Raw genomic sequence first — 25,797 nt, 5'->3', positions numbered from 1 at the left:
CTCTATCCACTTGTGTCCTTCAGGAGTTCCCTTCTCCACCGATTCAAGTTAAATCCTCTTTTCCCTGATTCCTCATCTCCATTGTGTCCTCTGAACCCATGCACGTACACCTCTCTGCACAGATCACAGAAGATTGTTTTCCTGTCCCTGCTTTCACCTAACTCCACAGGGCGTGTAGGTCACTTTATCAAGGTCATTGCCACTCCCCTCTTTCCAAAGGTGATGAACCAGTAGGCAGCGCTCAGTCTCTGCCCTCTTGCTACCACTGCTCACCATCAGCAGCCTGACACTTAAGCTACAAAGGGCATCTGAACTCTGCCCATTCACTCTTGAGCTCAGCAGAGCACTTCTGTGTCATTCATCCGGGTCTCTTTATCCCGCAAGGTGACCTGAATGGTTGCACCTGCGCTTCCAGGATGTCCTCTCCTGAGAGTGACATTTAAAGTGCAAAATACCCTTACCCCTGGACTTTTCAAAAGTGGCTCCTCTTAATCATAAAACGACACCATCACCTATACAGCAAAAACAGTTTTTAAAAAAAAAACAGCCATGTTTTCTTATTCAATCATCCTTAATATCTTACACACAGCATGTGGTCCCTGTTTTCTGAGTGTGTGTGGTGGGAGCTTTCACTGTCAGCCTGTCCTGCAACAGACAACTTCAGTCTCCTCACTGAATTCCCCAGAGAACTATTTGTTGAAGAACGTTGGACAAATTCTTAGATACATAAGAGATTTTTCTTCTTTGATCCAACAGGCTACATCAGTCTTGTTCCTAAGAGTAAGACAGAAGGAATAGCCTGAGGGCCAGCTGAGGTGGTCAGAGAGTGGGAGCATAGAACACCCTGCTTATGCAGGCCTTTCTCCTGGGGATGCTGCAATACCTATCCAACTCATGGTGAACATCTTGGAGTATCCTGGAATACAGGCAGTTTCTCTTGGAATAAGAAGGTATTCCCAACTCAAGGTCTTATTCTTGTTTGTGATCTTCCTGCCCAGTTCCTAGACTGTCTGAAGACTCCATACTTAACTGGCTAACAGTATGCGCTCTTTATGTCCACATCTGGGTGAGAAATGCAGGCTCTGTTTCTCAAGTCTGGGAATAGTCAAATGTCAGATGAGTTCATGCATTAGTGATGAGTGTACCTGCTGTGGTGGGGTCCATCCTCCAGAGCTGCAATGTTGGGCATTAAGCATTATACTCCATTCACCCACCATATTCTTCATGTAAAGGCATAGCCCTCTGTTAGCCTCATATAGATGATGTGGGATTTCCCTTCTGTATGCTGTGATTACCATTAATGAGTCAAGAAACTGCTTTGGATCTATAGCAGGGCAGAACTTTGCTGCAGGAGGGTGTATAGCTAACAACTACCTGCCTACTGGGGCATGGCCTCATAGACTACCTGGATGCGGAAGCACATCCGGCCCTCTTCCTCTCTGTTTTCCCCCCTGGACCCCAGTTTTGCTGGTTCAGTTTATTTGGATCTCATCTTTATCCATCGTTCATGCAGAGAATTCTGATTTGTAAGTTTTATCTATTAAAAAATACCTGTATATTTCTTAGTTCTGAGCTAGTGTGGGATTCCTTTTATTAAGCATCAGATCTCTCCGCGTTCAGAACTTAGGTAGGCAGGGAAAACTAAACTGAATGCTGGGAGGGAGAAGGGCTAAGTCAGAGAGATGCCATGGAGACACCACTAGAGTCAGACATGCTGAAACTTTTCTGGTAATCCACTGCCACATGATGATACACAGATTAATGGAGATGGGTTAGATTAATATGTAAGAGTTAGCCAATAAGAAGCTAGATCTAATGGGCCAAGCAGTGTTTTAATTCTGTGTGATTGTTCCGGGTCTAAGCTAGCCGGGTGGCAGGGAACCAACAAGCAGCCTCCCTTCTCCAACATTATAGAGACTCAGGGTGAGCCAGCTCTCCTCTGTTTATGACTCTGAGACCTTGTTATACATTAGGATATGAACAAGTGAGAACAAGCCCTAATCCTAACTGTAACCACAATGCTTGCATTTCCTTCACACATTTTATACACGAAACTACAGATTAACTGATGCAGATGACCAGCACAATGAGGACATGAAGAGTGTCTCCAAATCACTCCTGTAACAAAGGGACTGGGCCTGGTTAACACAATCAACAGGCTCTCTGTATTGGATGTCAGTGGTGGACGTCAGATGGAAAGTGAAACCACCTTCATATCAAGCCTGGCTGGACTGGAGTTACATGAGAGGCTTCCAAGGAGCTGAAGAAAAGCATTCCCTCAAAGCACTGTGACAGCATGTCCTCATGCTAGGCAGCTCCATCTGCAATCTTCTAAGTCCTAGGTCCTCTGACCACACGCATCTGATGAGGGTAAGCAGGCAGAAGTGATTTCAACAAGTTCACTCAGGCTGCCCTTCTCAAAACCACAGTCTCACTCCCACTTGTCCTGCACCAAGGTTTTCTCTCTCAGCTGAGCATGAAATTTCTCACTGACTCCTCTGCTGTTTAGCCTCGTCCCTTTCTGAAGCATTTCCTATCCACAAGTTAAAAAAAATAAGAAACGCACCAATGAAAAAGAAATGATAATGTTTACGAAGATGACCTGCAGAGACAGAAATGCCCACGAACAGTCTTCCTTCAATTATTAATCAGCCACGAAGAGGGCTGCCAGGGGCACAGAAGTAATTAAACACAGCTAACACATAAGGGAATTGATTTATTCCTTACTTATAGAATTTCACTTTCGATGCACCAGAGTCTCTGCTTCTGTAAAGCATGTCAGCTCCACAGTTACATCTGATAAACAACACTGGGCCTGTAGTCCGGTTTAAGCACAGCATTTGTTTCTAAATGCTTTTTTAAAAATCTCAAAAAGAATTAGTATTTGATTCCGAGAACTATATAGGTCTCTCACTTTCCTGTTTGCCAAGGATAGAGCTCAGCTCATATCTTCGGATCAAATGAAATCCTTGGTGCCACCAAGGGGAGGGGGATGGGATAAGTGTGTGTGTGTATGTGTGTGTGTGTGTGTGTAGTAAGATGCATACTTCCATCTTTTCTATCAAGACCTAGAGGCAGTGTCTTCCTGCCTCTGGGCAGTGGGCACAGAAAGCTGCATCCCTAGGCTTATTGGATTTCAATCCTAACTAGACATCCTGTCTGCTACAAGCAGGGTTTGCCACTGTGCTCAGAAAGGAGAAAAATGTGTCCAGGCATTGACTTCTAAACGTCCTAGATGATGACAAATTCTCATGTAGATTCCAATTTCACAATGAACTATGTGGACACTTTTCTCCTTCCCAAAAATTTATCCAAAGGTGTCATGGGGCTCCACAATCTCTCTGGAAATCCGCCTCTCATTTGAACTGTCTCTGCAACACGATTCCATGCTGTCTGTGACCTCTGTCGGTGGCCTGGATGGGTCTATGGCACAGGCTTTCTGATTCCTCCTGCCATTAAAGTACTTTACCTAGGACATTCAGAGCAGCTCAGACCCAGGCAAATTGGACCAGACTAACTCTGGCTTTTTGTCTGGGTACAGTCAGATGAAATGGATGAGAAAGCTTTGAGAGACAGTTCAAGCTCGTCTCTCCTCCACATCAGACTCAGAACCACAGGCATCCATAGTGACTGCCACCCCCAGTTACAGTCTCAGTTCGAGGTGTGGGAGCTCACCAAACTGACCCCACTTCCGGGTCCTGTCTTCCATCCTTTTTAATTTGAGGCGCTAGGATGCTTGTTAACCCTCCCTCCACCCTGGGAAAACAGACTGCAGGGGACTGCCCATATTAACCCCAGCATACTGGCCCGTGGAGACTGAGCTTCCCAGGCAGAGGCTGGGCTGGGATGGCAAAACTAGAGGAAGGACAGAGGAGGCTGTTGTGAGACGCTGACAGCAATGTGTCCAGTAACAAAGTTATCCGGGAACATCAAGAAATAGCCTGTTTGCTGAGAATTACCTGCCCCATAAGGAAGTCCCACCCTCACCTTCTCTTGTGTGCACATATCCTCTCAGAGACAAGAGTTCTGCCATTCCTAACCATAGCTGGGGCTCCTCTCACAGCCTGATGTACAGCTAATGACATGATGTCCATGTGTCTAAGCGGTGGGTTTTCGTTTCCCTTCTGGGTCACTCTTGAGCATGTCTGGAGTTCTACAATGGGTAAGTTACTTTCATGTCCACAGACTCTTTCTAAATGCCAGTGGACACGACAGGGTATCACCTACATTTAAGTTTCCTCATGTTTAAGCCAATGGTAAGAGACTCATTGCTCAGACTTGTAGCAGTAAGTGCTCTTTGTGGTACATGGACACATCGCACAAGAAACAGTCTTGTATGGGCTGACAGGGTCAGGAGAAATGGAGAGGGAAGCCAGCACATATCAGGGGACCAGACTCATCCTCTAAAACAACACATAGCCTCCGTAGTGACTTTTAACTTAAAGCATGCAGCCAAAATAACTGTGTGCTCATTTTATCACTTCAAAAGCCATTTTCTCATAGTAGTCACTGGTCATGCCCATCACCAGGGCCAGTCTTACCTGCTTGGTCTTTGAATATTTTGGATATGACGACAGGGACACCATGCTCTGCTCCCCCCTAGATGGCAGAGACAGGAGAAGGAAACAGTTATCAGGACTGACCCTGAAGGCTTTGGGGCCTGATGGGCGGGGGACGGGGGAGGAAACAAGCTCATACCTTGATGCTTAGGCCCAGGCCACCCACAGGCTGTCTCCGGACTGTAACAGTTCTGTGCTTTAAAAAATGTTAGGAAAAACATAAGTTTAGGTTACAATGCATTACCAGAGAATGAACAAAAGAAAAGAGAATGAACATATAACTTCCTAATTAAAACTCAAGCAATTTTTAAAATGAAATCTAATTTATCACTCTCCAACCTCTGCAGTAGCAGCACCATAGCCAACCTCAAATGGTGGTCTTCTCACAGAAAAAAGGCTGCTGGTAAAATCAGGTCCTGTGGAAGGTATTGCTACAGAGCTGGCTAGCTTGTCTCGTCCTCACGTTGCTCTGACAACAGAGCCCCAGGTGGACAAGGGCCATGTCCATTCTCCAAGTATAGAAGCTGGCTCCCTTTTAACTTGGTCTCCTCCTGCCATCAGCAGAAGGGAGATCCTCAGCACGCATGCCTGCGGTTTCCCCGCGTTTTGTCTCTGCCATCACCAGCGTGCATTCTGGAGGAATCAGTTTTTTCATAACCCCAGAACACAGATGGCTGATAACAATTAAATCAATATGATGATAGAAGCTAAAAACATAACACACCCATAACTGGCAAGACTCAGAATCTTGTCTCTCCCATATGAAAGCATGGTCTTTCTTCTTGCTGTGTTCTAAATACAATGGAAAGTTTTACACAGGGACACAAGATGCAGAAATCATGCTGGGAAGGACAGGGAGAGGACTGGAGTACAATAATAAGCAAAGAAAAGCTTTTCTTTTCCCTCGAAACACTATAAACATCATAAACATCATACTTTAACTGAAAAGTAATAGCATTCAGAATGAAGGGCTCCAAAGAATCAATGTTTGAAAAGCAAGGACAGAAGCTGAGGACTATGGCAGGACACCCAGGGACCCCGCTTCTTTCTGGGACTTGGGTACCAAAATAGTACAGATAGAAACAGCAGGCTGGTAGGAAAAGCTGCTGTGGCCCTTGGCGTGTGTGATGTCTTCCACAGACCGCCATTTCAACCTGGAAATATGCTCTTAGGAAGGAGTATGTCGGTTATACGATAGCTAAGTTTTAACTGGTTGTGGTGGCAAATGCCTGTGCTTCTAAGAGAGTTTTCCAGAAGAGCAGAACATGGAGGTCTGAATCCATCACTCCCCAACAAAGCTGATGCCTTAGACACATCATATACTCAGGTGAAGAAATTAAAAAAAAAAGCAAATAAACATACTACAGGGTCCATGGGTAAACACCCTGCTTAGCCTTGTAAGTAGAAGCATTATATTTTGTGCATAGATCATATGTCTAAGTAATAAACCATTTTTAAAAACACACATGGAAAGAGGCGCAGTTTAGAGACTCTAGTGTGAGAACAGTCATTTTCATGTTCCTCATCTAGGCCACACTCAAGTGCACCTGGCTCCGGTTGTAGACACATTGTCACTCTTTATCTGAGGGACAAAGAGAGTTGCCATTCACAGGACAGCAAGAGGGAGCAGCAGAGAGCAGCAGTGTGCAGTTTAAGTCACATTCATCACGGCATTCATCACCACATCCAGGATCTCAAAACAAGCCGAGTATCTAAGGATGAATGAGCTGATTGAGATTCCACAGTGGGATACCAGTCAACCCTGAACTGGAAGGGAAGTTACTTATCTGTCACCCCACATATGAACTGCAGAAGATTATTAATATACTGTGACAATTCAGGCACAAAGAAGAATATAGCATGATGTCATGTCTCTGTTGGGCACCTGAGTTACAAGGTGCACATGTAACAACATTGGCCAGAGGCAAAAGGTATGAGTTATATGATTGGTAATTTGTAGCTGGGTGTGCTGGTCCATGTCTGACATTCTAGCACCTAGAAGATACGGGCAGGAGGATCAGAAGTTCATGTCTATCTGTTGGTTACATGGGAGTTTGAGGGCAGCCTGGGAGACTGCCTTAAGAAAATACAAATAAAAAGGTTTAAGTTCTGGGACTCTGACTTCAAGATGAGGATGATGGTTCACAATATTGTACTGTGTACTTGAAGTTTGCTTGGAGGGTAAATCTCACACTCTAGTATCCCCAAGACCTCCACACACATGCAAACAATGTAAATATACACGATAATATATGTATATATAATATATATAAAAATAACTTTAATTAGAGCAATCATTCTATACATATATCAAACAGTCATATTCATAAATCCAATCATCATACTCTACTGCTAGATACATGTGATTTTATTTGTCATTTATATCTTAATAGATTTGATAAAAGTCAAACTCTGCTGTAGGGACAGAAGATCTCCTATTTGGAAAAGAGCCTTAGGTAGGGTTTGTATTGTAATGCAACATTACGATGGAACTTGGGGGGCGTATTTTAGTTTGTAGTTCCAATATCATAGTTCATCATCCAGGGAAGTCAGGATCCCAGAGACACACATCTGAACACAAGTTTGAAGCTGTAACAAACTCTAGTCTGGAAGTTAAGAAGCTGGGGTTAGAGTGGGTAAAAACATCCCACAGGAACGTGAAGAAGAATACAATAGGAGAGCTGCCTCTTGCACTTCAAAGCAACCTTTGTGCTTGATGAAAAGATGCATAAAGGTAAGAATTATCTATGCCAGAGAAGACATATTTCTAGTCAGGAGGAAAGGTGGAGAGAACCAAGCACAGTTGAAGTGAGACCATAGCCAAGGTGTGAGTACCAGCTGATCTTTAGGGCAATGTTCTGGGCTGAATTCTAAATGCAATCTCTTCTAAAAGTCATTTCATAATCCATCGTGGGAGGGGCATGAAACAAAATCTGAGAATTCAGTGAATTGCCCTACGGAACACATCTACTGCCCAGAAGGTTTCACCACATGTCGTCATCAGTTTTCCATCTGTTCCTTAATTAGTGAGTGAGGGTCTGTGTGTAGAAAAGGGGGTGCCCATTTGAAGGAGAATGTCCAGACTACACATTGCCAGGGGTCAATCACCTCACCCATTCAACTCCTTACCCAGCTCTGAGTGCTATGACCTTGACTCTGATGGGTGGTTCTCGACATACAACAGATTCTGCCTTGATATTTCTCCTGACCACAATGATGAATTCCTCAGTGACTTGATCATGCCCTCTAAATGACTCGATCCACCAGACTTGCTGTATGGGCTATGTGAAGGCCACTTTGTTCCAAACCATGCACTAGTCAAATGAAAGTCAACAAAGGACACTTGGTGGTTGTTCTGGCTTTTTAGATAGACTCTTACTACGCGCCCCTGAGTAGCTTTGAACTTGTTATGTAGCTCAGGTTAGCCTCAGACTCCCAGAGTTACATGACTTCTTCTGCCTCCCACGTGCTGGGATTAAAGATATGTGATATCACTTTTTGAATTCAGTTCCTAGCCAGAAGTATCCACGCTAAGAAATGTGCAGAGATAGGCAGACCCACTGGGCAGCCAGCCTAGCCAAACTGAGGAGCTCTGGGTTCAGTGAGGAATTCTGTATCACAAGATAAGGAGAGAAACAGAGGAGGACCTGACGACAACCTCTGGCCTCCACACAACATACAAATGACTACACCGTACACATTACACGTATGCACATGCATACAATGACCTCACCTCGCCCCACTCCCACATATACACACACATGCACGCACCGTACCTCTCTCACTTCTACATGCAACATTAAAAAGCCACCGTGGAGAAGGCATGGGCTAGAACTACCAAACGAGCATTTAACCCTGTGACTTCATCAGCCAGGCCTGGGGGATAGATGTTAGATGTCTTGCAGCATACCGACTTCTCACAGGACCTTCCTGGACAGTGGTGTTTACAGGGCTCTTCGGAAGCTCCTGGACCTGCCTGGGCTTGAGCCATGCCCTGGAAGCAGGAGCACTTACATTCGCACCAGGAGGGGCTCCCCCGATGCAGACGACATCTTGCTTCTGGATAGTCAGCACCTCTTTAGTCAGCTTTAGCCGGACGTCGTAGGCATTCTCCAGCCCTTCGTCATACAGCAAGGCCAGCACAGTTTTGGTCTGAGGATGCAAAGCGGTGATATTAACAAGTGAGTTCAGTTCTCCGCAAAGAGAGGTGATAGTACTTCCTCTCACGCCACCTTCTACCCTGCGTGCACATACGTCTCTTCATTCATGGCAGAAATGTGATGGATTTACAGATCTATCTTGAGTAGATCTCTCTGGAAAGCTGGGCTTTCCTTGGACTCTACAAACGCTGCGTGGGATTTTCCCCAACTTCCTGAGACATGCTTCCCCATCCTCAAACCAGAGATGCTGAGTGATCCTGTTCTCCATTTGCAACAGGCATTCAGGGTAGCAGGGCAACCTCACCAGCTCTAGATGGGAAACTGCAGAACACAGAGAGTCTCTGGGGGCCAACACCCAGAACAATGAGAACCTGTCTATCAGCTGCAGACCACGACACAGGGGCTGTCACCAAGGGAAATCACACAAGGCCTAAGAGAAGGGCTCACGCTGTGGAGGACAAGCAGGGCTCTCAGCGGACATGAAAAGATGAAGTACCAATTCATGCAATGTCGGTATGTCAAGCCCACAGTCACATTGGATATTAATTTCAGCAAATTCATTGAGCCAAGCAGTTTGCACCAGTGAGTTGTCTTAGTGAGAGAAATCCCTGTGCCCAGAGACTCAAGAATGGAAACAATGGGAATCCATTCAGAAGAGAGAACAGTTGTGCAGGATGACAGCCAAGGAAAGGGTGCTGGCCCTTTAACAAGAGGCTATGATATTATAATTACACATTTTGGGATGGTTATTCTCTGTGGCCTGCTTGGCTGGATGGAGAAGTGCCTAGAAGACTCTAAGTGGAGTTTTCTTGAGGGTATCTCTAGAGAGGACGAGATCAGATCGTCTCTGAGGTGATCCGTGGTTTAATCCATGGATGGAGCCGGAGCCAGAATTCAGACCACTGGAAGGTGATGGGACTGTGGAAGGCAGGCCCTCATTGAGCAAGGTGGTTCCCTGAAGGCATGTTATTGAAAGGAACATGTTGGCCTGTCCACTTACTGTTCTTCTCTGTGTTCTGATGCCAGTAGGTCACCCACACGCCACAGCCCCCAAGATACTCTAATTCATCACAGCCCGAAGCAACAGCATTGCCATGGAAACCTCTGTCATTGTGACTCAGTGTAATCCTCCTGCCTCATGGTGTTATCACGAACGTTCTCACAGCTACTGAGACTGACGAGCACACATTTTAATATTTAACACCATCCATATTTAAAAGTTCATCAAGAAGATCAAGCAGGACTCAATAAAGACCTGACATGGGCTGTTTGCTGCCTTCCTTTGCCCTATGATCCAGGTGACACCAGGAAATCAGCTCCTCAAATGTTTTTTTTAAAAAAAGTCAGGAACAAAACCAATTTGGAGATAATTAAGCTTTCTAAGTCAAAACTATAATTTTGCTCAAATCATTTCCTCCTATGAAAACATTCACTTACCCCCAACTATAATTAGCTTGGCAGACATAATTGTGTGCTTTGACACAAATGGGACACAACATCCAGGGGGTGTGCCGGGAACTCCTTATTGCACCTCTGCAGACCCTGACCGCTATTCTCAGAAAACTCACCAGTGTAGTCCAGATACCAGGCTGTGAGGAGGCACCAAATCCAGGCACAATGGAAAAAGGAACTCGCTCTTTCCTGCCCAATGCTAACCCAGCACTCTAATGTCTGCACCACAGCTCCAGCAACGAGCCTTCTTTAACGAGATAGTCAGGGACCTTTCCCTTCACACAGTACCCAAAATCAAAGTTACCTTAATCTACTTCTTTAAAGTAAACTTAGACTTTCTCACTCATAAGGAAATTAAAAACCTAATAAAGAATAAACCCTCATCTCTTCTGTAGTTTTCCATTCTAGGGTGGACAGTGTCATTGCCCAGGGTGTATGTGGCCCTCTGACTGCCATGTCTGAATCTCCAACAAGCCCCTTGAAGCATGCCCTATATGGGAATACACCTAATTCTGCAGCCGTAGGATCCAGTACTGTCCTGAGCCTTCCTGCTGCCACCCAGGCCCCACATGCAAGCTTTATCATGGTGCCCAGGGAAGCCTGCTAAGATGTTCCATATGGCCTCATTCTTCTAAAAAAAAAAAAAAAATCAGGGGTCTCCATCTCACAGGAAACGCCACATTGCCTTCTGCACTGCTGTGGGCTTTAGTTCCCTCTGGTACCTCTTTGCTTCTACCTCAGCCATTCTGCTGTCCTGGGGGCCACCAACACTGCAGTCCTGTGCCCACCTGTTCTTTGCTAGTCCCATGCAGCTCCCCCTTCACTGCCTGAAGGGTCAACACTAAGGCATAAAATCCCGACACTATCTCCTGTTATGCCCCAGTGTCCTGGTTCCCTTCTCTACTCTGCTTCCTCTTGGGATCTGCAGAAGGAGAGTTATTGCTCCAGGAGGATCCTATTACTCTGCTCAAGGCTGGCTTCAGGTTCCTACAGTCAGAGTCAGTACTCCTAGGACAGAGAAATGTTCCTCTCCCCCGTGAGATCCAAGAATAAAATCTTTCCTTCCCTCCCTCTTCTTTTTCTTCCTCCTTGTTCCTTTCTCTCACATAGTGGAGTGTCCTGGGTTATCCTGACTTAAAAGCTGAAATACATTGATTCGCTGTACAGAAATAGTCAACATCTCTATGACAAGAATACCATATACAAAAATGTGAACACACAGCAGACAATAGGTTAGTATAAATAGTCTTACTCGTCATGGTAGAAAATGAACATTCTGTTAAATTGAGAAAAGAACTTGAATACAATTCCCAAGCGATCTAAAAATTCACTCCTGAGAGAGAGAGTAACTTGAACAATAAATGATCATAGAACAGGAGAGTCATATTTATGTGTAATTGCAAGCTTGTGAGTGAAGGTAGGTATGCACAGGATTTACAAAGATGGGCTTTTTTAAAATCGTCTTCCAAGCAGAGGTGGGCTATTTTTTAAGGTTTGAGCATGTATCATACATTACTGCTGATCTAAATCTCCCAGGTTATAGCTCTCTATGCTCAACCCTTGCCTGCTGAAATTGATTTCCCTTCAAGGAATTTAAGGTAGGCCTCCATGGATTTAGAAAAATGATAGACATTGTATAGTTCTCATCCATTTGCGCTTCTGGGTGTATCTCTAGGGTACAGCCACTTACGGATGTCTCTGTCACAAGGGCACCCAAAACGTTTAGTAATTCAGAGGACATGGATGTCAGAGCCCCTGGGATTAAAAGAAGCACCTGTGGCCATCCCACTGTCCGAAGGATGAAAATTGGGACAAGTTAGAAGATTTTCCTGCTTCATTTAGAACTGAGTATGCCTTAGAGCACTGCTGACATTAACCGAATGAGAAAATAAACATCACATGCCAAGGGAAACTTGAAATCAACCAGTTACTAAGTGCAGAAAGGCAAGGAACTCGACCAGTCTTCTTCCCGGGCTCTTCAGAATGGGGAGGCAAACAAAATGTTCCTTTAGCTTTGACTCTGGAAGCGTAAAACTGAGATGACTCTAAGTGACACAATGTTTTAGAGAATTCTAAAGCTCTCATCACTTCCCCTACGTGGTTAGGAAAGCTTTCCAGACGTCAAGACCTCGTGAGTGAAGTCAGATCGCCAATTGTGCCTTGTGAATGAGCTTCTACCTATCAACACGTGCATACGTCAGGGCAACATACAGACCAGTTTATTATGTTGATCTATGGTTGTGATACTACTGAGAACCAAGCACTTGGCTTCGGTATTTCTGTCCTTGACAGTGTAAGTCTCTATAGGTGTGAGGCCTATAGCTTGCCAACTGTGAAGCACGCTCTAGGCCCCCATGAAGCTACCAGCCAGGCTCTATGATTTGCTCATGGACATTCCCCTTCATTTCCACAGCATGGTCATCACCAGAGATTCACAGGTCACTGAAGCTTGACCCAGATTATCTGAGAGGTTAGTTCTATGAACCTGAATATCAACACTACTTGTCCACTCTATACATATGTCCTGACAGATTTCAGGGTTATCGACAAATGGCTGATTGGTGGTAGGGGTGGGACTTGTACAGCATTTAAAACGATCTTTTATCAGTCAACCTCAACCTAACCACAAAGCAAAGATCTGAGGCTAGGAACCCAACAGTGATTGAGTGAGAAGGGGGTGCTATCCCCCAACTGGGTGGACAGCCTCTGTGTTTCTACGTAAGTAGCTACTGCTGCGTGCAAAGCGCCTGGAAGTTCTGTGTCTCTGGCAAATGTGCCGCATGGCCATGCCACACCTGCAGGCCAGGGTCACTTTTCACCAACGACTGTGCCATTTTCCATCCCAAAACTGGATGGTGAGATGAAAACTCCCTCAGGAACAGCATCAGATGGAGAGGGAATGTTTTTCTCACCTGCTTTACCGCCCCCCCCCCCCACTCCAGAGCCCCAACTCAGGGTCATGGAAAAGTATGCAGAGGCCAAGAACTCTTAGCCTGGAGCAGGCTCATCACGTTCTTTCCTATTATCCCCAGCTACTCCACTATTCTATGGAGTATGGATCCCACCAGAATATAATTGTTTCTCCCATATTGGACAGTTTAGGCAATGTAAATTAGAAGATGTGACAATGATTCCTCCCCTACTTTAGTCCTGAATCCTCTTGCCTTTGTTTGCTGTGAATGGAAGTTTCTGGAGGAAAAGCCACATGCATGGTAAAGACCCTGCTAAGCAGAACGTAGCAAACCCAGAGCTCAGTTATCTTGGGCTGTCTTCAGATCCTTAAAAGCCTTCATGGCCTACATCTGTTTCTGACTCACCATCTTTGATGACCATGTGATATATTTTGAGATGGATTGACTTCACAGCAGAGTAACCTTCACAACCGCAAAGCTAAGGGTATCATCAGACAGCATCTGAAATTCAGAGACTTCCCAGCTTTGCTTAACCTGCTTGCTTGACGGTTCCCCCGGTGTGTTTGAAAACTGCCTTGATTTATAATGATCTTTTGTTCTGTTACTATAAAAACATTAGCAAGCTGTTACCACATCGAGGCACGGTATTTGGGGCAAGCTGAATGTGTGTTCCTGGGCCATCATCACTCACATTTGGCTCTAAAATAAACAGCCTCTTGCTCCCCCTGAGGTGAGAGCTATGTTTTGTATCAATACAACATTCAGCTTACAATAAAGTGACAGTTTTGTTGTGGAGATAAATCTGTATGCTGTTATTTCAGGGTTAAGGCATGCAGTCGTTTATGAACATTGAATTCAAGTTCCAATGTAGACACAGCGACTGTTAGACACATAAACATCCCCTGGCCTCACTTCACCACGCACTCCGCACTGTGAGAACATAAGAGCTCTGATTACACTTCTGAGCATTCGACAGGACAAACTGTTCTTTTATCTTACGTGTGGTATGCATGCGTGTGTGTGGGCACGCATATGTGTGAGTGGGCATATAGTGAACAGCTTTGGGTGCTGTTCCTCGGTTGTTTGTTCACCTCATTTTGAGACAGGGTCTCTCACTGGTTTGGAACTCACCACTTAGGCTAGAATGAAGTTTGACCCACCACTTCAGTAAAATGTCAGGCATGATGTACCTGTAATCCCAGCACCTAGCCGGGAGAGACAGGTGGCTTGCTACCGCTTACTGGCCAGCTAGACTAAACTGCTTGGAGAGACCCAGGTTCCAGTTAGAGACCCTGTCTCAATAAACAATGCAGGCAGTATTTGAGGACTGGCATCAGAGGGTGACCTCAGATTTCTATACACGTAAGCACAAACATCACACACACACACACACACACACACATTCAACATGCGTGTGTAAAAGAAAAGAGAAGGAATATTCAAATGCTGAGCAGAAAGTAAAATCTATTTTAATGAGCACTGTCTATACAGGAGGAAACACCTAGTGTTAGCACTGACACGATGGTTAGCTGGTCACCAGATGAAGCTGTTTCTATTTAGTGTTATATTAAAATCATTATTCCTGCAACTTCGTCATTGACCACTGGACACTATATAATATAAGATTGTTTATATGTGTAATTTCCATTGAAGCATTTTTATAACCAATAGGATTTGTTCTTCAGTAACTGGGAATACCAAACCAAATAGAAATTAGATTTCTCAGCATAAGCCAAACTTCTCATCAGTGACCTTGAGGGGACTGAAACTTACAAAGAACGTGAAGGTTGTCCCAACTATTGTTATTTGACTGATTTCCATGAAAAACTCACTATATAAACATGAGACAAAAAACAAGGGACACACAGCAAATAGAAAACTCTAGGATACAGTCCAAAGCATTTCCTTACCATATCATACCGCATGACATCATAACATTAGAGAGCATGTGTGCTCACATGCACACCATGGTACACGTGGGGAAGTCAGAGGACAAATTTGCTGAGTGATTCTCTCCCTCTACCTTTACTTGGGTCCCAAGGGTCAAACTCAGATCAGCAGGGTGGTACGTTAGATGCTTTTACCCAGAGTTACATCACTGACCCACCCAAAACAGTTTTAAGAGGTACGCTGATAGCTATAAGTTTCTATATTAAAAAGAAAAAGACATCAATCTGATTACAGGGAAAGACCATTTCAGGCACTGTCTCCACTATTGCTAGGAGTCTTAGCTAGGGTTGTCCTTGTGGATTCCAGAGAGTTTCATCCCATAATGGTTCCCTCTATCTAGATACCCCTTTCCTTGATCTTCTTCTCTGTCCCTCCCTCAACTCAACCAGCCCTTTCCCTCCTGTCCTCCTCCCCAGACCCCTTAAACTTTCCCTCCCCTCCTCCCACTTACCCAGCCAATCTTATCTATTTCCCCTTCCCAGGGGCATCCATGCTTGTCTCTCAGAACCTTCATCCAGTAACTGATGGAAACACATGCAGAGATCCACAGCTAAACACTGGGCCAAGCTCCCCAGAGTCCAGTTGAAGAGAGGGAGGAGGGATTATATGAGCAAAGGGGTCAAGAGCATGATGGGGAAACCCACAGAGACAGCTGACCCGAGCTACTGGGAGCTCACTGACTCTGGATTGGCAGCTGCAAAAACCTGAATAGGACCAAACTAGGCCCTCTGAATGTGGGTGAGTTTTGTGGCTTAGGCAATCTGTGGGACCACTGGCAGGGGGACCAGGATTTATTCCCAGGGCATGACCTGGCTTTTTGGAGCCCATTCCAAAAGGGATATATAGGGATACCTTGCTCAGCCTAGATACGGGGGTGGGGGGGGCTTTCTCAACTTGATATACTAGACGTTTCCTCCCCATGGGAGGTCTTGCCCTTTTTGAGGAGTGGATGGGGAACTGGGTGGAAGGAGGATGGAGGTGAGCGGCAGGAGGGGAAGGATGGGGAACTGTCATTGGTATGGGAAAAAAAACTCTTAAAGAAATTTAAAAAAGAAAAAGACAATATAAATATCTTTACATTATGCTTCAAGGATATAGAAAAGTGACAAACTAAACCTGAAATTTATATAAAGAATGAAAAACAGAACAAATTATAAAATTCACAAGGAAAAAAAATGAATGAATCTAAGAACCAATTTTTAGTTTTCTTTTAGATTAAAAAATCCTTTTTCTAGACGGAGGAGAAAATGAGGGGTATTCAAATATTGAGTGAAAGGACAAATGTGTATTTCAGCAGCAAGGGGAAGGAGGAACCACCACAAACTCATGACATATTGATAAGGTGATGATGAAGGAAAATGGAGACATTATACCAGATGACACAAAAAATAAAAATACCAGTAGGGGCTAAGGACAACCACAGACCAAAGAGTTGGGTATCCTAGAGGAGGTGAACATACTCTTAGGATAATATACCATAACATGCTTTAACTGAGAATAGATGGGAACCCCTGGACAGAGCAATAGTAAACAGAATACTGACACACTAATTAAAAGATCCCCACAAAGAGAAGACCACGTACAGGTGGCTTCTTGGCTGAATTCTATCAAACTTTCAAAGATGAATTAAAGTCAGCATTCCCAAACTCTCAAAGTACAGGACCAAAAGGAATACTTTGAAATATACTTTATGATGCTAGTACCTCACACCAGACTGACAAAGACACCACAAGAAAATAACCCATATGTCCAACATTGAAGCTATGTCCTCCATGAAATATCAGTAAATAAAATCAGTGTTATATCAAACACAGTATGTGTTATGGCTAAGTAGGGTGCATCCCTGGCATACAAGGATGGTTTAACAGATATAAATCAATGTAATACATCATGTTACCATAAAAGTTAAAAGCCAAACAATCATCTCAGTCGATATAGATAAAGTATTTAATAATTCCACAACCTTCCTTGATTAAAAAAAGAAACAGTAGTGTGGATTACAGAAGGACATTTCCTCAATAATGGGAACATTATAAAAATCTTCCCACTAACATCACCAACTGTGGGAAGACGGAGGGTTTCATGGATCTGAACTTATAGTGGACAAAAAACAGTCTCTGTAATAATTGGTGCTGGTCAAATGGGATTTCCATGTGCAAAAGAGAGGAACTGAACTTGCATGCTCCATCATATTAAAAAAAAAAAACAGAATGCTTGTAAGATGCAGCCATAACTCTGGAACCAGGAACCTCTTGAAAGAAAATTTCAAAAGTTCCTTGATATTGGTCTGGCAATGATTTTTGGAAGGAGTATCACAAAACACATCAGGCTATATCAGCAAAACAATAATAGTAAGTAATAACAACAATAATAAAATTATGATAAATAGGATTGTAGTAAACTAAGATTGACCCATACCCAAAGGAAATAATAAACAAAATGAAAAGAGAAGTCACAGACTGAGAAACAATGAAAGACATACAATTGATAAGGAGTTAACTTGAAATTCCCAAACAGCTCATACAATTTAATAGCCACAAATAAACTGACTAAACACTATACAAAAGTCCTGAGTAGATGCTGCCTCCAGAGAGGATGCAGGGTGACCAAGAAGTGTGCAGAAAGATGTTCAACAGGTTGGAGAGATGGTTTAGAGGTTAAGAGCACTGGTTGCTCTTCCAGAGGTCCCAAGTTCAATTCCCAGCAACCACATGATGGCTTACAACTATCTGTAATGAGACCTGGTGCCCTCTTCTGGCACATAGACATACATGCAAGTAGAACACTCTGTACATAATAAATAAATAAATTTTTAAAAAAGAAAGATGCTCAACATTATGAGTACCAATTAAAGCCATGCTGCAATGTCACCTCTCACTCAGTAGAATAGCTATTATGAAAGTCAAGAGAGAGGGAAGGGTGTATTTAAGTGTATTTGGGCCTGGCATGCCCAAAGCTAGGCGAAATCACAAACAATGTGGAAAAAAAGTCAAGAGAGGGAGAATATAGTTGGAATAACCATTATGGAAAAAGAGTATGTGAATGCATTGGAGCACCGGACTGAAATCCCAAGGTCCAAATCAGGAGCAGAAGGAGAGAGAGCACGAGCAAGGAACTCACGACCGCGAGGGGTGCACCCACACACTGAGACAATGGGGATGTTCTATTGGGAACTCACCAAGGCCAGCTGGCCTGGGTCTGAAAAAGCATGGGATAAAACCAGACTTGCTGAACATAGCGGACAATGAGGGCTACTGAGAACTCAAGAACAATGGCAATGGGTTTTTGATCCTACTGCACGTACTGGCTTTGTGGGAGCCTAGGCAGTTTGGATGCTCAACTTACTAGACTTGGCAGGAGGTGGGTGGTCCTTGGACTTTCCACAGGGCAGGGAACCCTGACTGCTCTTTGGGCTGATGAGGGAGGGGGACTTGATTGGAGGAGGGGGAGGGAAATGGGAGGCGGTGGCAGGGAGGAGGCAGAAATCTTTAATAAATAAATAAATAATAAAAATAAAAAAAGAAAAAAAAAGAGTATGTGAATGCCTCAGAAAACTAAAGACACATCTGCCATTTCACCCAGTCAATCCCCCCAACTGTGTACACTGAAACTTTAACAAATCAAATTATCACACCACAGTGACAGCTGCACCCCCATGTTTAAGAAACATCTGTCTCAAACTGTGAAAACAACCTACATTTCTACCAATGGACGAATGGATACAATAATTAGGTTATATGCATACATACCTGAAAATTACTCGAACTTAACAAGGGAAGAGATCCTATCATTTGTGTTAGCACATGTGAAAGACACTGTGATCAATTTTCTTAAGTAGATGCAGAAATGCAAACGTGGCATGGTTTCACTTACATGTGAAATCTTAAAAATAAACACATGAAACACGTGGACAGAATGAGAACCTATCAGGAGTGGGACAGGGGAAAGGGGGCAACACTGTTCAGAAGACATGCAAGGCTGGGCAGATAAGGGGCATCATGGAGATTTACAACAGCATGCTTTTGAGATTTCTGTTAAATGGGTGAATTCCAGCTGCTCCACCAAAACATACGGGTTACTCGACAAGATGGTGGGCATGTTGCCTTGCTTCTCTGAAGTAACCATTTCATGGCTATACCTTATAATCTCATTAGAAACACCTTTAATACACAGAGAGAGGTTTAAATATATTCAAATGCACACATCTGAGAAGAAGATGAAATATATAAGGTTCATGATTTGAAAACGACTGCTAAATTCAGAGGTAAAATAATTTGAATTTTTAAACTGCACAAATCTATAGCAAGCAAACATCACGGCATAAAAGACACATGTCACGGAAGGTAACTATTAAGCAAATACCACACAGGAGAAAACTAGCTCCCTGCGTGCCATTACCCGAAATAGCCACATAGGTTGCATTGACACACCTCTGGGGGCACTGTACCTCAGTGTGCCTGGAGACAAAGCCAATTTATATCTTGTTTCAAAATAATTATGAGTGACTTCCCCTTTAGATGTTTGCATAATCACTTCCTCAGTGACCCAGACATGGGAGAGACTGTGTAAGGGGCCGTGAAGGAGGAGGCCTGGTGTCCACTTTCCGGTGGACAGTGGTGAAGGAATACTGCAAACCCACGGTAGACTGTACTGTTCTCATGTTCAGGGAAGGAGGTTTTCTCATGTTACTAAGGTAACCTGAAGTTTCATATTAAACACCTGGAGAGATAAGTCTTATTTGTAGGTTTCACTTAGTGACCTTCCTACCACCCTCTTGATCTGTATGAAATCCCAGAAATGGCTCTCACGCTTGGTTTTGACCTGGAATGTCTTTTGTTTTCTCTTTTTGTGAAGCATGTTCCTTATAAACACCACACTGCTAAATCTCACCATTTATCAAAATTTTCAACAGTCATTCTTTTTAAGGCCTTTTAAGGTAATACCTGGTATTATTTGCTTTAAATATACCATGGTTGGTCCTTGTTTTCTGTTGGAATCTTAATTTTTTTCCTTCCTCTTGACAGAAGTTATCTCTCTAGAGGCAGTAAGGTAAAAGGTAAGGCTAAACTGGTAAGGCAAATGTTAGAACACAGAGATCATATTTTAATTAATAGCCAGGAAGCCACGCCCAAGCTTGGAGACCAAGAACACCTACAAGTTTGGTGACTGGCAATGCCAGTGGGGTTGACACGAATCAGTAAAGCAATTCAGCATCAGCAGCTGACAAGTCAAAGACAAGGAAACGGGGGCTTCAATGTGTGACTACTCACCAATTTGGGAAGCTAGCACATGAACAGGTTTTGATCACCTCCTGGGGGACAGGTATTGGGTATGGGCGCATGTACCCAATTTCCTCAAACTTAATATCCCCAGAGAATGAAGCAATCTCAATAGGCATCATCTTGACCCCCAAGCAAGCAGATCAAAAGGTTCTCTCTCTCCTGGGCCCTTCCTCTCTAGGGAGTTTTTCTCCTTTGTCTTGATTACACTTAATACAGCTTGATCTCACTTTGCTCCTGTGTGGCCCTGGCTTTAATCATCATCAGTATGAGACAGTGAGCTGAAGAGCTGGTGTCTTGGGTTGATTTCAAGTGGTCATTGATTGGCCAGAAGCTGAGATTTTGAGTCAAGGACATCTGGGCTGAGAAAGGTTCCATCACCCTGGCCTTCTTTCCTTCCTTCTTGGAATGAGTCAAGCATGTCTGACTCAAGTTCATCATATTTACTGATTCCTTTTAGCTACACCTCTTTGTGGTACTTTTAAGAATTTCTCTAGAGATGAAAATGCTCTAATACCATCTCTGCCTTCTGCTGCTCCAGCAGCCACACTCACGAGCCTGTCCCAGGACCAAGGTAGGTAGTAGAGACATACCCTGCACATAGGGGCTTTTCTTCATGTTCTGTTCACAATGAGCAGAGTACCACGTAACTGCAGAGGCAAGAAAATAGCATCTCCTTTCCCAGGTTCAAAACACAGAAAAGCTCTATGGACACTACAGGGGTGCCATTGTGAGGGATGGTGTTAGAAGCACAAATAATGTCTGGAAAAAGTTGTAAAAAATCATACTATTAACTACCTCGCTTTCTAATTAGACCTATGACCTGACCTGCACAACAAGAAGAAAATCATCCTCGTAGTGGAAGCCTAGCCAAATATTCAATGTTAGTGAAGTCATAAATCACTTTACTAAACCGGCATAAACCCTAACTACATTCTGAATATTTGTCCTTTTCCTATAGATAAGTGTAGTCCTCACCCCTTGGGGTAGCTTGAATATAATTGGCACCCATTACCTCATGGTGAGTGGCACTATTAGGTGGTGTAGTTTTAGCTGAAGTGGGTATGTCTTTCTAGAAGAAAGTGTGTCACTGTGGAGGCAGGCTTTGAGGTTTTCTCTACTCATACTACCGAATCCATTAACCAACTTCCTGTTGCCTGTAAGATGTAAGACTCTTAACTACTACTCTGGCACCAAGTCTGCCTGCATCCTGTCATGCTCCTTGTCATGATAATGGACTGAACCTCTGAAACTGTTAGTGATCCAGCCCAATTAAATGTTTTCCTTATAAGAGTTGCCATGGTCATGTCTCTTCATAGCAATAAACCCTAAGAGAGCCCTCATCAATTAAACTTCTCTTGGGAGACTTGATTGGGGGAGGGGGAGGGAAAGGGGAGGCGGCGGTGGGGAAGAGACAGAAATCTTTAATAAATAAATAAATAAAAATTAAAAAAAAAAAACTTCTCTTTGCAACAGACAGAGATCTCTATAGAAAACCACTACCAAACCAAATACAGAGTTGTGAAGCCCAGGCCCACAGGATACATCTATTTACAAACACAATTTTCTGCACATAACGCTCAGGGGCCATTGCAGAAAAGGGGGTAGACAGATTTTAAGAGGCAGAGGGATAGATATACACTTGGTGAGAGATTGTGTCCCCAAGAATGTCAGAAAATATATACCCATAAAATCTCTTCAGTGTGACAGTCTAAATACGAGCTGAACAAGGATGGCATCAACAGACACGCTAACACAGACAAGTAAAGTTCATGGAACCTCAATGCTAGATAAAAAAAAAAAAAAACTGCAAGCAGCCAATGAAAGCTGAGAGCAAGAGACACAGCCTTTCCTAGGAAAGACCATACGAATGTTTTTTCAGTATCAAATGATTATCTCTAAAACTACACACACACACAAACACACATGTACACGCACTACCACTACTACCACCAGCAACATCAACAACAAAGCTAAAAGAGGTCATGAATTTCAAAGAGAGAGGAGGAGTATGAGGATGTATAGGAGGGTTTAGAAGGAGGAAGGCAAAGGCAAAGGGAAAGTACTTATAATCTCAAAAAAATAAACAATAAAAAACCTCACTGTCTTGTGGAGAGATACAAATCAAACCTATAACTAGAGGTTTTTCTCTAGCTTGCCAGTTCTGAAGAACCTCTCAGAGACCTAATATTAATTACACTATTTGGCCTATTAGCTCAGGCTTATTATTAATTAGCTCTTACAACTAAATTAACCCATTTCTATATATTTTACCATGAGATTTGTGGCTTCTTACCTCATATCTTGCTTCCCCAGTGGCTGATAGCATCTCCCTGACTCCACTTTCTTTCTCCCAGTGGCTCTGCTTGGATTTCCCACCTGGCATTATTCTTCCTGGCTATTGGCCAAATTAGCTTCTTTATTAACCAATGGCAATAAAACATATTTACAGCATACAGAGAGACACCTCACAGCAAAAGCCAGAAAAATACTGGAAGAAAAGAAAGGGGAGGAGTTGGAAGAGGAGGAGGAGAAAGAGGAGGAGAAGGAGGAGAATCTGATGGGAAAATGAAAATATATGCATTTTCCTGTAGCATCAACATGTCACAAACACTGCCCAAGTCTGGATTTGGGGATACCCTTTAAGTAGAGAGAGCCTCCATTATTCCCTTTATAAACTCCTGAGCCGATCCTTGTGGAAGACACAAAACCCTTCACAAGCCCACTTGACTTGATGCATATTCCAGCATATTTTCCAGAATGAGAAGCTCCCGCTCACAAGTCATGAAGACCCATACCATGTTCAACCAGGAGAAAAATAAGAGGCAAGGATGGGTATGTCTGAACGCATAGCAAGCGTAACCAAATAACACATGTGTAAGGCCACATTTAAAAGTGACCATAAAACAAACAATGCTTCTCCTCTAAGGAGAAGACTGGAAGAAGAGGACAGTGCAAACATGCCGATCTGGATCTAAGTCCATGGCACTTCCCCTATGCTCTTTTCTTTATCACAATCACATGATTCAATTTTACTTTCTTTGCTTTCCTAATTTAGATTACTTACCTTTCAGAATAGTGAATAAAACACTTCTGTACAACCCCAGAGAACATAAGACACTATCACCTACTTGTCTTGGAAAAGATGTATTCACTACTCCAGGGGTCAGTTAATTCTTCTTATGCATTAGGACTCACAGCAATATCTGCCTCCAGCTGTTCACAGAACTACCACCTAGCACAGCAGGGTTTTAGGCTGGCTCTGGTGGCAAACACTTATCAGCACTACAATGCCTTTAGGGAATGTATCTATGTCATGACAGAAAGAGGGACACAATCCCAAAGCAGAAATTTATTTTCTCAAATCCTTAAGACTCAGTCAAAATTATACTCATACTTAAAATTTCAGCTGAATTAGAGTGAGGCAAAGAAAATGCTGGACTCTGGAAGAATCAAACATATCCTTGGCAGCAGTAGGATAGCCCCAAAGATCACCAAAAAATTACATGTAGATATTCCTCAGGAGGGGAGATATTATGAAAATAGAAATCCTAGAAGGTGAATTGAAACGAACAGAAATGAAACAGAGGGAGTTTAAAGAAGATGAAAAATATGCTAAAGTAACTTGGATAAAACCACAGTGAAATATTTCTAAGCCAAATGACAACACAAGAAGAAGCCTGGCCATGCTGAGTTAGCTTACATGCATAACACAAATGAAATAAAAATGAAAGTGCAGAGAAGATGGCAGCAATAAAATAGCCAGGTAAGGATGAACCAGCTTGTAATTGGCATTTCCAAAGTAAAGGAGCATTAATGCCCATAAATATACCAGGAAAGTATCTTCATAAAAACATGGATGTGCCTATAAGAAAAACAAGGTAAGACCAGTAGGGTGGAGGTGGGACATTAACAATGACACCCACGTCACATCTTTCTGGAGCAACTACTTTGTATTAAAGGAACAATAAAATGATAGAATTTTTCATTTTCAATAGGTAGCAAGTTTGATATCCCTGATATTTTTCAGGTTTAAAGTCACTGACACATGTAGAATTTTGCACTGAACATGAGAATTTTCAAAATGCCCGAGAGAGAAGTCAGAGTAACCCTCCTTTCCCCTAGGGATTGGGACAGGAGTTAAACATCTTTAGAGCACTGTTAAATACTGTTAAGTCACTCTGAATAAAAACCTTTATTGGAAGCATATAGCCAATTCTTCCTTTAAATAAGTTAAAATGTTACAGGCCAGTGTGAGTTCACTCCCTAATTAACAATAGTTAGACCCTTTCCTGGTGGCTGGTTGGTTTAGTGAAGGTCTGTCAGCCAAGCAGCCAGCTTAACAGCTCTCACGGAAGCACCATCTTCTTCAGACACTCCGGATGTCTTGACAAAGCTTGCTCCTGAAGCAGAAGTCTGTCTCCAGATGGCACACCAACCAGAACAGATTGAAAACGGCTCCTGCTTGAAGTTTTGCCATCACAACCCTAAGTGGACTCTTGAAGAGCCTGTAGTCAATTGTTAAAACCAAACCAGAGGAGAATCACCTCCCCTGGTGGCCCATCAGAAGACCTAGGACTGGTGGAAACATAGTACTCCATTTGCATGACAGTAGTCTTGATCGGTGCAAACACCCTGGTCATTCTGTCTTTCTAGATTTGGAGCCAAGCTGCTTCAAGGATTACAATAACTGGCAAGTGTTTTCCCAAATCTATAGCTTCCTACACTCATATCCAAAAGTCTCCTGAAGGCTAGAATGGAAATACATCTGTTCTTACATCTGTTTACAGGGTTTGGGTCATAACTGTGCTTGCACACAAGACCCTGTTATTAGCCTATTATTAGACCCTATTATTAGCCACTTCCTCCAAACATTTCTGTAAAGATGAACATGATACAAATTCCTCCAGAAGACAGGAGGATAAGAAACACCATGAAACTCCATCAGCCTCAGCTGGGACCAAAACCCAAAAGGAGCATGTTGTAACAGTGTATCATGTATCAATCACTCTTGTAATCAAAGATGTAAAATTCAAAGAAAAAAATTCCCACTTCTACTCCAAGGAGAAATATTTTTTAGAGAAATGGAAACAAAGCCTAATTCATTTTAAAAATTAATGCAGCCCAGGGCATGAAACAGTTACCTAGCCAAGGTAATAGAATAACCATGCCTGAAATCAATCACTGCAGTGACTTCCCATGGTACAGATCCTAGAACAGCTTCTACACAGGACCTGGCAGGTCCCTCTTTGACTGTTAGCTGTCAATGTGACAGCTCCAGAACAACAATTTGACAGGGAAGAGCTTGATTGATATGGGATTTCACTCTGTATGCTATGAATATGCTTTATTACCATTGGTTAATAAAGAAGTTGCTTCAGCCTATAGCAGAACAGAATATAGCCAGGCTGGAGAGACAGAGAGGAGGGAGAGTCAGAGTGATGCCATATAGCTTCTGAAGGACACAGATGCCCAGAACCTTTAC

At 43.2% G+C, this 25,797-nt stretch overlaps 1 protein-coding gene across 4 annotated transcripts in view; it reads right to left on the bottom strand.

Moving 5' to 3' along the window:
• The window catches only part of Sntg2 (syntrophin gamma 2), a 203,156-nt gene that overhangs the window by 127,798 nt on the left and 49,561 nt on the right, over positions 1-25,797 (bottom strand). For 2 of the 4 annotated variants that reach the window (XM_050126549.1, XM_050126548.1), the window contains exons 2-4: positions 8,574-8,711; positions 4,699-4,755; positions 4,542-4,599 (exon numbers count right to left, since the gene is read on the bottom strand). In XM_050126549.1, the coding sequence (XP_049982506.1) occupies positions 4,542-4,599; positions 4,699-4,755; positions 8,574-8,711 (253 nt within the window). The remainder of the gene's footprint in view (positions 1-4,541; positions 4,600-4,698; positions 4,756-8,573; positions 8,712-25,797) is intronic. The other 2 variants (XM_050126551.1, XM_050126552.1) reach the window with 1 other exon arrangement.

Source organism: Alexandromys fortis, unplaced genomic scaffold, assembly GCF_014885135.2.
Source record: "Alexandromys fortis isolate MF-2015 unplaced genomic scaffold, M_Fortis_MF-2015_v1.1 scaffold_237, whole genome shotgun sequence".
Classification (NCBI taxonomy): domain Eukaryota; kingdom Metazoa; phylum Chordata; class Mammalia; order Rodentia; family Cricetidae; genus Alexandromys; species Alexandromys fortis.
This window is presented reverse-complemented; position numbering and strand designations above follow the sequence as displayed.